This window comes from Nerophis lumbriciformis, linkage group LG18 (assembly GCF_033978685.3).
Source record: "Nerophis lumbriciformis linkage group LG18, RoL_Nlum_v2.1, whole genome shotgun sequence".
Taxonomy (NCBI): Eukaryota; Metazoa; Chordata; class Actinopteri; order Syngnathiformes; family Syngnathidae; genus Nerophis; species Nerophis lumbriciformis.
Genome location: NC_084565.2, coordinates 19353746 through 19367401, shown reverse-complemented (window position 1 = coordinate 19367401; position 13656 = coordinate 19353746). Strand labels below are relative to the sequence as shown.

At 37.7% G+C, this 13656-nt stretch overlaps 1 protein-coding gene across 1 annotated transcript in view; it reads right to left on the bottom strand.

Moving 5' to 3' along the window:
- qsox1 (quiescin Q6 sulfhydryl oxidase 1) overlaps window positions 1–13656 on the bottom strand; it is an 88084-nt gene that overhangs the window by 41035 nt on the left and 33393 nt on the right. The window contains exons 7-8 of the mRNA XM_061977798.2: window positions 10634–10768; window positions 10424–10553 (exon numbers count right to left, since the gene is read on the bottom strand). Of these exons, the coding sequence (XP_061833782.1) occupies window positions 10424–10553; window positions 10634–10768 (265 nt within the window). The remainder of the gene's footprint in view (window positions 1–10423; window positions 10554–10633; window positions 10769–13656) is intronic.

The following is a 13656-nucleotide window of genomic DNA, read 5'->3' as shown; positions in this document are numbered from 1 at the left end:
TTGACAATCCCGCACTGGGCCTTCTATTCATCACGCTTTAACAGGATCTGGAAGTCACACCACTTAACTTAAACCCTCTTTTGCCTGTTTGTGCCCTGCCTTTTCGACAGGTTTTTATTTACTGCTGAAGAGAAATTCCGGATATTGGTTTGGAAATAAGACACGCGGGGGAAAAGTATCAGCAAAAATAATGAAGCGTCATAAGTTATACTCAATCAGTTGCTCATAAAAACAACAAACACTAAAGACTCGAGGTGAGGCGCACAAAGAAGACTCCATGGTGCTGGGGAAAGTGACCAAATAGGTTTAAGTGTGGATCGGGACATCTGAATACTAACAAGTCAGAAAAGCTTATTAAATAGTCCTATAAATTCAAACAGACGAAGAAGAGGCAGGTGTTGGCCAGTAATGGGCTTAGTGCAGCATAACCAAAGCAACCCTATTCACCGCGCTGTGGTTCCAGTGATCGCATCAGAGGGTCACTGTGTACCACCGGGTGGGTGGTGCTTACCCATTTGACCTACTGATTGATCACTGATGTAACACAGGAAAAGGATTACTTGGCTGTACATCTTTTTTGGTTATAACTTTTATTTACTGTAATTGTTCAAAAACCATATTTTCAATCTTCAGTTAGCCAGTATTACACATAGACCTTTGTCCAGAAGTACGTTGTATTTTTTTCCCCCATTTTCAGCCCCTAAATATGAAGGTACTCATCCTTAATCAATCAAAGCCAATCAAAGTGTATTTATATAGCCCTTAATCACAAATATCTCAAAGGGCTGCACAAGCCACAGCGACATCCTTGGCTCAGATCCCACATCAGGGCAAGAAAAAAAGTTAACCCGATGGGATGACAATGAGAAACCTTGGATGGGACCTTAGATGTGGGGACCCCCCTAACCCCATCCCCTGGGCGACCGGTGCAATTGACGTCGAGTGGATCTTAAATGGTTGCAATTCCAAAATGGTTGTTTAAAACTATACACAAAGCAAACTATAAACTGCTACCCAAGAATATACAACAATTCTTCTCAACAAAAGAGGAGAAATATAATCTTAAGAGAAAAATGTAATTTAAAACATTTGTACGCACATACAACACTTAAGACCTTATGTGGAATTAAATTATGGAATGGATTAAGCAATAAAATCAAACAATCTACTAATATGATCCACTTCAAGAAACTCTTCAAACTTAAAGTGTTTACAAAGTACAAAGAAGAAGAACCACGATAAACATTCTGAATTTATCTCATCCACCCATTCATTCATTCTCAAAATAATCTTACTCATCTCATCATATGAAATATAACTTACTTCACCAATTATTATGTATTTATTGTTATTGTTATTACTTATGGAGTATATTGTGAATAAATTGAGAACAGAAAGTGAACAAAAGTTTTAGCAACTGCTATGTAAAGGAAAAGGGGTAGGATTAAATAAGATCTGCTTCTTCCTACTCCTTTTCGAACATGTTGAATAGAGAAACTGGAAATAGTGATGTATCATGTTGTATGCATGCATGTTCCAAATAAACACAAACTCAAAATCTTACATTCATGTTAAAGGTCTACTTTTAAATAACGTTTTTATGGTTTTAGTTCCCATTTTTAATGTTGAAAGGCAAAAATCGTAAACATTTTTTTGCCATTGTACAAATACTGGTAGACCTGACTATAACATGAAATGAAAATCTCCCCAACCACCACAGTTTACACACCTTTTGGCACTTTTAGCACAGCACAAACAATAAACATAGTGCCAAATTTCTTATACTGTCTTTTAATAATCTAATAAAATGCTATTTGTGCAGAATTTTTGGAAAGTATTTCCTTGTGTATCGTTAAAAACATTAAACTGCTAAAAGGCCTTTTGTTGTTTAATGACAATATATAATCCATAGGACCTGGTTAACCAAGTGTTGATAAATTGTCGGTTCTTAAACAAGTTCAACATCTTCTGTATGGATTTTTCAGGGGAAAAAAAGTGTTTCCAGTTTACTAATAGTCAATGCCAGTGCATGAGCTTGATGTTTAGACACAGACGCAATAAGCTTGTACAGGACTGTCTCAGAAAATTAGAATATTGTGATAAAGTTCTTTATTTTCTGTAATGCAATTAAAAAAACAAAAATGTCATACATTCTGGATTAATTACACATCAACTGAATTATTGCAAGCCTTTTATTATTTTAATATTGCTGATTATGGCATACAGCTTAAGAAAACTCAAAAATCCTATCTCAAAAAAGTAGAATATTTCCTCAGACCAAGTAAAAAAAATCAATAAAGATTTTAGAGCACTACATGCTTCCATCTGTTGAAAAGCTCTATGGAGATGATGATTTCATTTTCCAGCATGATCTGGCACCTGCCCACAGTTCCAAAACCACCAGTAACTGGTGTACTGACCATGGCATTACTGTCCTCGATTGGCCTGCAACTCCCCTGACCTGAACCCCATAGAGAATTTGTGGGGTATTGTGAAGAAGAAGCTGAAATACACCAGACCCAGTAATGCAAATGAGCTAAAGGTCACTATTGAAGCATCCTGGGCATCCATAACACCTCAGCAATGCCACAGGCTGATTGCCTCCATGCCACGCCGCATTGATGCAGTAATCCCAACCAAGTACTGAGTGCATTAATTCACATTTTCAAATGTTTGATTTTGTTTTGCTGTTATAAATCTTTTTTTTTTTTACTTGGTCTGAGGAAATATTCTAATTTTTTGAGATAGGATTTTTGAGTTTTCTTAAGCTGTATGCCATAATCAGCAATATTAAAATAATAAAAGGCTTGCAATATTTCAGTTGATGTGTAATGAATCCAGAATGTATGACATTTTATTTTATTTTATTGCATTACAGAAAATAAAGGACTTTATCACAATATTCTAATTGTCTGAGACAGTCCTGTATGTATGCCTTTAGAACCCATGTGCTCCTATTTCATTTGTTTCCCCTCTGGGCATTTTTCAAGAAAAAAAACAAGCTAGTGGTGTAATCCCTAAAAAAAACCTCGCTTTAATGCTCTTAGGCATCCCAAGATCCACTTTTTTTTAATCCTCATATACATGTCGAAAGGATTCATAAATCCTGCTTCAGCCCGACAAGACAGTAGATCTAGTAAAAATATGAGCGTGTGCAAATAGGAAGGGAAAATAAAAAACACAACAAGCCAGTGTGAACATGCTTGGATAGAAATGGCATAAAAAGGTTTTATGGTGAAAAACAAACATTTCTTGGACAAAAGGAAATGACTAAAAAGCTTAACCATGTCACAGTAAGACAAAGTAAGATGTACATTTTCAGGACAAACAAACACACATCCTCTTATTAGATTTAATCGATACAAAATAGATCACTTCCTCCTATATGCAGGATACGCAGTTCCTCTTTTTTATGTTCAAACAAATACATTTACTTTTTATGAATTATTTGTATTTCAAATGCTTTTTTCCCTTGCAGTAGGCGATGGTTTTGTCAGATTGGGTATGCTCGACTTCACCTTTCAATCACAATTGTTTAATGTTTAAATACAACTGGTATCCTGCAAAACAGATGTTAGGTAAGATTAAATGCCTATTTTTATTGACGCCAAAGACAATTAACTGTGTTATGCATTAAGTGCAATGCATTTTTTTTGATGAGAATCCAGACATCAACTTGATTTTAAACGATTAATTGATCGTTTTAATCAGGAAAAAAGGCCAAAAATATATATATTTGTTTGACAGAATGCTATGTCTATGGCTGCATTGTTCTACATTCAACATCTCCAATTAAAATCCTCAAAAGTCATTTGCTTTTGAAGCTGATTTTTCTACTTAAGCTTTTATCATTTCTAATTTAATTTGTGTCTGAGTATGTGTGCAAGGTTGATATTCCCTTGTGTTATGAATAAAGTTGCCTGGATAAGAATGTGACTAAGCACCGTGTCACCAGTGTGTGAAGATTAACACCCCCCCCCCCCACCCCCCCCCACACTATGAGGATGCCCACGAGTCACTTTTAATCTAATCACATGACTCACACACAGGGCTCAGGTGGCCCATTTTTACATATTGTGTCATTTCAGCAAAACACAAGACATTCCTTCACCAACAGATGTCACCTATAATGGCAGAGCATTTTAAATAATATACTGAATCTGATATTGCCAACACATGTGGGCAAATACTTTGGTTCCGATTACGGTTTACTTGATTTTGTGCATGCTTAACGTTGTTTCAATAAAGTACATAGATCAGACAGATATACTTGCACAATTCAATATCTCTTAGATAGAATTTATTTAATCCTACTCATTCGGCAGCTTCTGATAATCTGTGTTTAAAATGTACCAGATTACAATTTTCTAATAGGAGAAAAAAATCCCACAATGTGTACTGTAATTATAAATTAATAGTTCTGGTTCTGTTTATTTCGAACATGTATGCAGTCACAATATGATACATCATATACCGGTAATTTGCATATTCTCATTTTTCTTTACATGTCCAGAAAGGAATAGGAAGAAGCAAAGCTTATTTAAATCATACCCCTTTTCCAATTTAAGAGTGCAAACACATTTGAAACAAATGTGCTTGTCTGTTGCTGGTGTGAAAGCATGGAATTCTCTAAAGAAAGACTTGCGAAATATTGCGAGAATATTTTTGAATTTAAAAAGAGTTACAAAAAAGAGACAACTGGCATTATATCAAACTGATTTTTGATTTTGATTGGACGTGTCATTGTGAAAATGCTTAAACGAAAATTTATAAAAGTATGTTGGAGTTCGGGTGTTGGTGGAAGGAACATTGATAAAGTCATCTAAAATAATTTGTGTTAAAAAAGGGTGTGGATAAATATAAGAATATTATTCTTCCATCTGCTCCTTTCTGATCGTGGAAATGTATAGGAAACAAAATAACAATGAAAGTGTAAACTGTACGTGGCTTGTATATATCATGAAAGGAATAAAAAGAAATGACGATGATGATGATTTAATTGCAATTACTGACACATATGACCACTTCCTGTTCTCATTTGTAACACAATTTACATCAATGAAATACAACAGTTCTCTTAATAAATAGTTAAGTCATAATATATACCGTATTTTTCGGAGTATAAGTCGCTCCGGAGTATAAGTCGCACCGGCCGAAAATGCATAATAAAGAAGAAAAAAAACATATATAAGTCGCACTGGAGTATAAGTCGCATTTTTGGGGGAAATTTATTTGATGAAACCCAACACCAAGAATACACATTTGAAATTCAATTTAAAATAAATAAAGAATAGTGAACAACAGGCCCAATAAGTGTACGTTATATGAGGCATAAATAACCAACTAAGAACGTGCCTGGTATGTTAACGTAACATATTATGGTAAGAGTCATTCAAATAACTATAACATATAGAACATGCTCTGCGTTTACCAAACAATCTGTCACTCCTAATCGCTAAATCCCATGAAATCTTATATGTCTAGTTTCTTAAGTGAATGAGCTAAACAATATTATTTGATATTTTACGGTAATGTGTTAATAATTTCACACATAAGTCGCTCCTGAGTATAAGTCGCACCCCTGGCCAAACTATGAAAAAAACTGTGACTTATAGTCCGAAACATACAGTAATATATATAATCATAATATCTAATTTTCAATAAGGTTCGAGCTATTCTTTTTAAATTCTTCCTCCTTGTACTTTGTAAACACTTTCAGTTTGAACAGCCTTTCAAACTAGATTATATTCGTACATTGTTTGACTTCTTTGCTTAATTCATTCTATAATTTAATTTCACATGGTGTTATGCCAAAGGTCTTAAGTGTTGAACATACAAATGTTTTAAATTAGGGTTTTTTAAATAAATAAGTAAAAGGTATTATATAGAATAAACCGTATCCGATTACAGTTTTTCATGTGATGTATTACAGCAGTGGTCCCCAACCACCGGGCCGCGGCCCGGTACCGGTCCGTGGATTGATTGGTACCGAGCCGCACAAGATATTTATTAAAAAATAAATAAATAAATATATATATATATATATATACCGTATTTTTCAGAGTATAAGTCGCTCCGGAGTGTAAGTCGCACCGGCCGAAAATGCATAATAAAGAAGGAAAAAAACATATATAAGTTGCAACAACAGGCTGAATAAGTGTACGTTATATGGCGCATAAATAACCAACTGAGAACGTGCCTGGTATGTTAACGTAACATACGTAAGAGTCATTCAAATAACTATAACATATAGAACATACTATACGTTTACCAAACAATCTGTCACTCCTAATCGCTAAATCCCATGAAATCTTATACGTCTAGTCTCTTACGTGAATGAGCTAAATAATATTATTTGATATTTTACGGTAATGTGTTAATAATTTCACACATAAGTCGCTCCTGAGTATAAGTCGCACCCCCGGCCAAACTATGAAAAAAACTGCGACTTATAGTCCGAAAAATACGGTATATATTTTTTTATTTTTATTAAATCAACATAAAAAACACAAGATACACTTACAATTAGTGCACCAACCCAAAAAACCTCCCTCCCCCATTACACTCATTCACACTCACTCCCACAAAAAGGTTGTTTCTTTCTGTTATTAATATTTCTGGTTCCTACATTATATATCAATATAGATCAATACAGTTTGCAGGGATACAGTCTGTGAGCACACATGATTGTATTTTTTAATGACAAAAAAAAAAAAATACCATAAAATCCCCTCCCCCCCACCCCCCGGTCCGTGGGACAAATTTTCAAGCGTTGACCGGTCCGCAGCTACAAAAAGGTTGGGGACCACTGTATTACAGTATATCAAGGGCTAATTCCATAGAAGTGAAACTTTGATATATCTTAGAGTAGTCAGTGTACAGCTTGTATAGCAGTATGGACTTGATATATCCACTGAAAATGATTCAAGAAAATGTGAGGGCTGTACTCACTTTTGTGAGATAATGCATACCTGAATTAATACACTTGTCAGTTATTGGTTCTGCTTCCGAGTGGCACCGACACCATCTCCGGCCTACATTAAGTGCTCCTAACAAGTTAACTGGATGAAGGGATTGCTTTTGTAGCGAGAGCATTCAGTTAGACGTCAACAAAGGCCGTCACAAGTGGTGGTCAGGCGCGGCCATGACACCCTCCTTAACCGCACAATGCCCTGATTACCAGTGGCTGGGCCACCACTCTATTTGGGGACCGAGGCGGTGGGCTAAAAATACCACTGGGACCTGCTGCTATTGACTAAACAAACGGGAGCTAATGGGAGGCCACAAGCGCCTGGCCCGCACATCCACGCGCACAGCAGCTTGGTACAAGGCCTCCCTAGAGAGTGAGATATAATCAGAGAGATTGGTGGCAGTGAGACAGCCTGGTGCACGGCCAATAGGGACGAGGCTAGCGGGTCAAACCCCGTCCTTACGACAGATTTGCCTGGCTGGCACACTTCTATGTGGACCCAAAAAGAGAGTCATGACCAGAGCGTGAAAAGGGGTTAGACAAGCACAACTCATAAAATCTCTCAATAGGAATCCAAAAATAATCAAAGAATGTGAGTAGAAGGTACAATAGTATCAAGTATGAGTGTGAGTGTAAAGGAGGGGTTGCTGGGGGCCGCACGCATGTCTAATGAGTCGGCGTCAATGCAAAGCCTGATTGCGGCGAGTGGGTGGGTGGTGGCTTCGCTTAAATACCCCAGGGAGACAAAATCTAGAGGGTCAACGATGCCCAGGAGAGTCTTTACGCTCCAAATCTGGTCATTCACTCGTGCTTTAAGAGCAACAGTAACAACACTGTCTTGGTCTACATACTACCGTATTTTTCGGACTATAAGTCGCAGTTTTTTTCATAGTTTGGCCGGGGGTGCGACTTATGCTCAGGAGCGACTTATGTGTGAAATTATTAACACATTACCGTAAAATATCAAATAATATTATTTAGCTCATTCACGTAAGAGACTAGACGTATAAGATTTCATGGGATTTAGCGATTAGGAGTGACAGATTGTTTGGTAAACGTATAGCATGTTCTATATGTTATAATTATTTGAATGACTCTTACCATACATAATATGTTACGTTAACATACCAGGCACGTTCTCAGTTGGTTATTTATGCGTCATATAACGTACACTTATTCAGCCTATTGTTCACTATTCTTTATTTATTTTAAATTGCCTTTCAAATGTCTATTCTTGGTGTTGGGTTTTATCAAATACATTTCCCCAAAAAATGCGACTTATACTCCAGTGCGACTTATATATGTTTTTTCCCTTCTTTATTATGCATTTTCGGCCGGTGCGACTTATACTCCGGAGCGACTTATACTCCGAAAAATACGGTACTAGTATACATTTGCCATCAGACTGTACAACTCCTCTCTGGGGAGTAGGGGGGGTACTCGGATGAAAACAATAACAATAGTGAAATAAACTGCAACAAAAAACAGTGCAATTAACAGTGCAATACATTTTCATAACAAGGTCACTACTGCCTAGTTTCTCTTGTTATATTCTTATTTTTACTGTTATATTTTTATTCTTATTGTTGCTTTTTATTTGTACTCTTATTGTAATACTTTCTATTTTATTTCCATTTATACCCTCATTATTGACTTATTACTTTTTAAATTCGATCTCAATTCTGTACACTGCTGCTGGAATTTTAATTTTCATGAGGGAATTCTCCTGAAGGAATCAATAAAGTACTATCTATCTATCTATCTATTATGAATGCACAATGAAGCTAAAATGATTTCCTTATCCATTTCTAAAAAGGTATTACAAATGATGTCTTTACAAATATATTTCTCATTTTTGATTGATTGTTAAACAAAAATAATTTAACTAAATCTATTATTGTATTATATTATTACAAATATTTTTGGTTCCATTAGGTTAGAACAAAACTATATAAGAGCTTCTGTAAGATGCAGCACTCCATCCACAATATTAAATATGGAGTGAAATAAAACCTCCACACTGAGCATTATTGTTGTAGAAACAGAACACTGATATAGTTTGTGTAATCGATTTCATTTAGTGTGCAAGTGTACATAATGGTTTCATGAAATGGTATTTGGCTGTCTCACTCTCCATCTAGTGGTGACCTACTCTAACAACATGTCATCTTTTTTTAGTGAATTAGAGGTTTTGAAATGCTTTCTTGTTTCTCTCAGTTCAAACTGTGTTTTCCAATTTCAAGATAATAAAAGTATCTAGGGTTATGTTCAGCATATTTAAAGTGAAAGTTAAAGTACCAATGATTGTCACACGCACACTAGGTGTGGTGAGATTATCCTCTGCATTTGACCCATCACCCTCACCCCCTGGGAGGTGAGGGCAGCAGTGAACAGCAGCGGTGCCCGCTCCCGGGAATCACTTTTGGTGATTTAACGCCCAATTCCAACCCTTGATGCTGAGTGCCAAGCAGGGAGGTAACGGGTCCCATTTTCATAGTCTTTTGTATGACTCGGCCGGGGTTTGAACTCACGACCTACCAATTTCAGGGCGGACACTCTAACCCAGTGGTTCTTAACTTTGTTGGAGGTACCGAACCGCACCAGTTTCATATGCGCATTCACCGAACCGTAATCATAAAATTATGTTATTATATTAAAGAAATACCAATAGATATATATTTTACAAACAGATACAGGAATGTACACATAATCCCATGTTTACATCTCATTGTGCAACATGTGAATGTTTTAGTGGAAACTAAATGCGATATCTGAAAGGGGTACACATTATTTCCAAAGCAGGACCCCCCACCCAGACATATAATAGTAGTACACAGCTCATGAAAACAATATGTTATTGTCATTGTAAGTGGGCCAAAACAGTTATATTAGAAAATAATCTCATGGAAATGACTGTTGTCATTTGATTACAATAATAAAACCTTTAACTTGTTATTTAGTCAGGTTTGGGACAGGTGTGCTGCAGGTGTGACCACATGTGCTCCACCGAATGTTCAAGGAGTTTTTGCGTTTGCTCACACATATGGAAAATTAGAGGGAACATTGTTTGGGGGTATCCATAATACGCCGATAGGGAGAAGTTTGTATTTACACGATGAGTCGGGCGTGTCTTGACCTCCGCGGCAGAGGTTCTGCCGAACCCCTGAGGCCGACTCACCGAACCCCTAGGGTTCGATCGAACCCAGGTTAAAAACCACTGCTCTAACCACAAGGCCACAGAGCAGTTTGCATTCCAGTCTGGTATTCCTGGAACTAGGTTTTCCTAATATTTCTAAATTACCCGTAGATTCCATCCATCCATCCAATTTCTACCGCTTGTCCCTTCCGTTTGGGGAAAAAAAGATTGAAATAATGAACATGAAGCAGTGTGTGTGTGTGTGTGTGTGTGTGTGTGTGTGTGTGTGCGCGCAGTGCTCGCTTGCTCTCTCCCACCTCTGCCAGGACAGTGATGTACTTTCTGAGAGAAGTCAGCGCCTCTCCAGTGATGACGTGATGAGCAGCCAGCTCCACTCGCAGCGAGTAGTGCAGCGTTGACTCCAGGTCAGCCATATACACCCTGGACCTGCACCAGGTGTCAAGTGTGTGTATGCAGTTGGAAGAGACACAATAGGATAGAAAGTGATTTTTAGATATTTGTGGTACCTGTTGAAGGCTCTCCAGGGCTTCTCAGTCCGTTTGCTGACGAGTTCTGTGGTAACCGGCGGGGGCTTTCCTGAACGCACAACGCCGGGAAGCCTCTTGAGGGCGTAAAAGTAAATAGTACGGGCCTCGATGTTGCTGTGTGGAGGGAAGAAAATGTGTTTTATGAATAAAAATAACCAACAGGTAACACTGTAATATACCAAAGGATTTCCTTTACACTCCGGTACAGTTCAGCCTACAGTACATTTTGGAAAAGTAAACCCTAATTTGTCTTATGTGGCCAATCTGGGGTGTGTTGGGTGGATGGTGATAGCTACAACAGCTATGAGACCGTGACGTTCATATTTTAAAAAAACAAACCAAACCAAATGTTTTACATTTGAAAAACACTATGTAATTAAAGATGTATATAGCAAAAAGACTCCAGTCTGTCTCGCAACACCCTTAAAGTACTGTATCTCAATGATTGGTACCCAACTAAAATGGTTCCTAAACTGCACCTAGTTTTGGAGATGCGGTTTGGACCACTTCAGAGTAATACTACTAGAAACTACAAAACCAGTGTAGTTGGCACATTGTGTAATTCGTAAATAAAAACAGAATACAAATATTTGCTAATCCTTTTCAACTTATATTCAATTGAATAAACTGCAAAGACAAGATATTTAATGTTCGAACTGAGAAACGTAATGGCAGCAACACATTGCAAAAAAGTTGGCACAGGGGCATTTTTACCACTGTGTTACATGGTCTTTCCTTTTAACAACACTCAGTAAACGTTTGGGAACTGAGGAGACCAATTTTTGAAGCTTTTCAGGTGGAATTCTTTCCCATTCTTGCTTGATGTACACCTTAAGTTGTTCAACAGCCGTTGTGGTATTTTAGGCTTCATGTTGCGCAACACATTTTCAATGGGAGACAGGTCTGGATTACAGGCAGGCCAGTCTAGTAACCACACTCTTTTACTATGAAGCCACGCTGTTGTAGCACGTGGCTTGGCATTGTCTTGCTGAAATAAGCAGGGGCGTCCATGATAGCGTTACTTGGATGGCAACATATGTTGCTCCAAAACTTGTATGTACCTTTCAGCATTAATGGTGCCTTCACAGACGTGTGAAATACCCATGCCTTGGGCACTAATACACCCCCATACCATCACAGATGCTGGCTTTTGAACTTTGTTTCGGAGGACACAACGTCCACAGTTTCCAAAAACAATTTGAAATGTGGACTCGTCAGACCAGAACACTTTTCATCAGTCCATCTTAGATGAGCTCGGGCCCAGCAAAGCCGTTACAGCGTTACTGGGTATAATACCCAGCGTTTCTGGGTATTGTTGATAAACGGCTTTCGCTTTGCAAAGTAGTTTTAACTTGTACTTACAGATGTAGCGACCAACTGTAGTTACTGACAGTGGTTTCTGAAGTGTTCCTGAGCCCATGTGGTGATATCCTTTACACACTGATGTCACTTTTTGATGCAGTATCGCTTGAGGGATCAAAGGTCACGGGCATTCAATGTTGGTTTTCAGCCTTGCTGCTTACGTGCAGTGATTTCTCTAGATTTTCTGAAACTTTTAATGATATTACGGACCGTAGATGGTGAAATCCCTAAATTACTTGCAATAGCCGGTTGAGAAATGTTGTTTTTAAACAATTTGCTCACGTATTTCTTCACAAAGTGGTGACCCTCGCCCTATCCTTGTTTGTGAATGACTGAGCATTTCATGGAAGCTGCTTTTATACCCAATCATGGCACCCACCTGTTCCCAATTAGCCTGTTCACCTGTGGGATGTTCCAAATAAGTGTTTGATGAGCATTCCTCATCTTTCTTAGTCTATTTTGCCACTTGTGCCAGCTTTCTTGAAACATGTTGCAGGCATCAAATTCCAAATTTGCAAAAAATAAAGTTTTCCAGTTCTAACATTAAGTATCTTGTCTTTGCAGTCTATTCAGTTGAATATAGTTTGAAAAGGATTTTCAAATCATTGTATTCTGTTTTTATTTACCATTTACACAACGTGCCAACTTCACTGGTTTTGGGTTTTGTAATTAAAGATGTATATGATAAAAAACTGCAGTCTGTCTCGCAACACCCTTTAAGTACCGTATCTCAATGATTGGTACCCAAATAAAATGGTTCCCAAACTGCACAAGACCTAGTTTTGGAGATGCGGTTTGGACCACTTCAGAGTAATACTACTAGAAGCTACAAAACATATTCTGTAAAGAACACATCAGTCAAAACAATACACGGAACAATCATAACATAAAAAGAAAGAGACTGTGTCCTCCTGGTTTTACTTCCCTGGAAACACATCCAAAAGAAGTGCAAAAAAACGGACGGCTGCAGTAAAGATTGTACTGGGGAACATAATACTCCAGCATCTCGTACTACAGAATAACAACAAGGTAAGATAAGATATGAGTTAACACAGTATGATAAATCTGAGCAACAACTGAGAGACGGCAATGGTTTGTGTAATAATAATAATAATGAATTACATTTGTAACGCACTTTACATTTGTTAAAATCTCAAAGTGCTACAAAGTATAAAAAAAAATAAAAAATAGAATGTTAGAATATATAATAGAAAATTTAAATAGAAATGAAAACACGAAAAGATAAACACTAGATAAAACAGAAACATAGATAAAAATAGAAATAAAAGCATGAAAGCACTCGATAAAACAGATAGGCAAGCATCCATCCATCCATTTTCTACCGCTTATTCCCTTTGGGGTCGCGGGGGGCGCTGGAGCCTATCTCAGCTACAATCGGGCGGAAGGCGGGGTACACCCTGGACAAGTCGCCACCTCATCGCAGGGCCAACACAGATAGACAGACAACATTCACACTCACATCCACACACTAGGGCCAATTTAGTGTTGCCAATCAACTTATCCCCAGGTGCATGTCTTTGGAGGTGGGAGGAAGCCGGAGTACCCGGAGGGAACCCACGCAGTCACGGGGAGAACATGCAAACTCCACACAGAAAGATCCCGAGCCCGGGATTGAACCA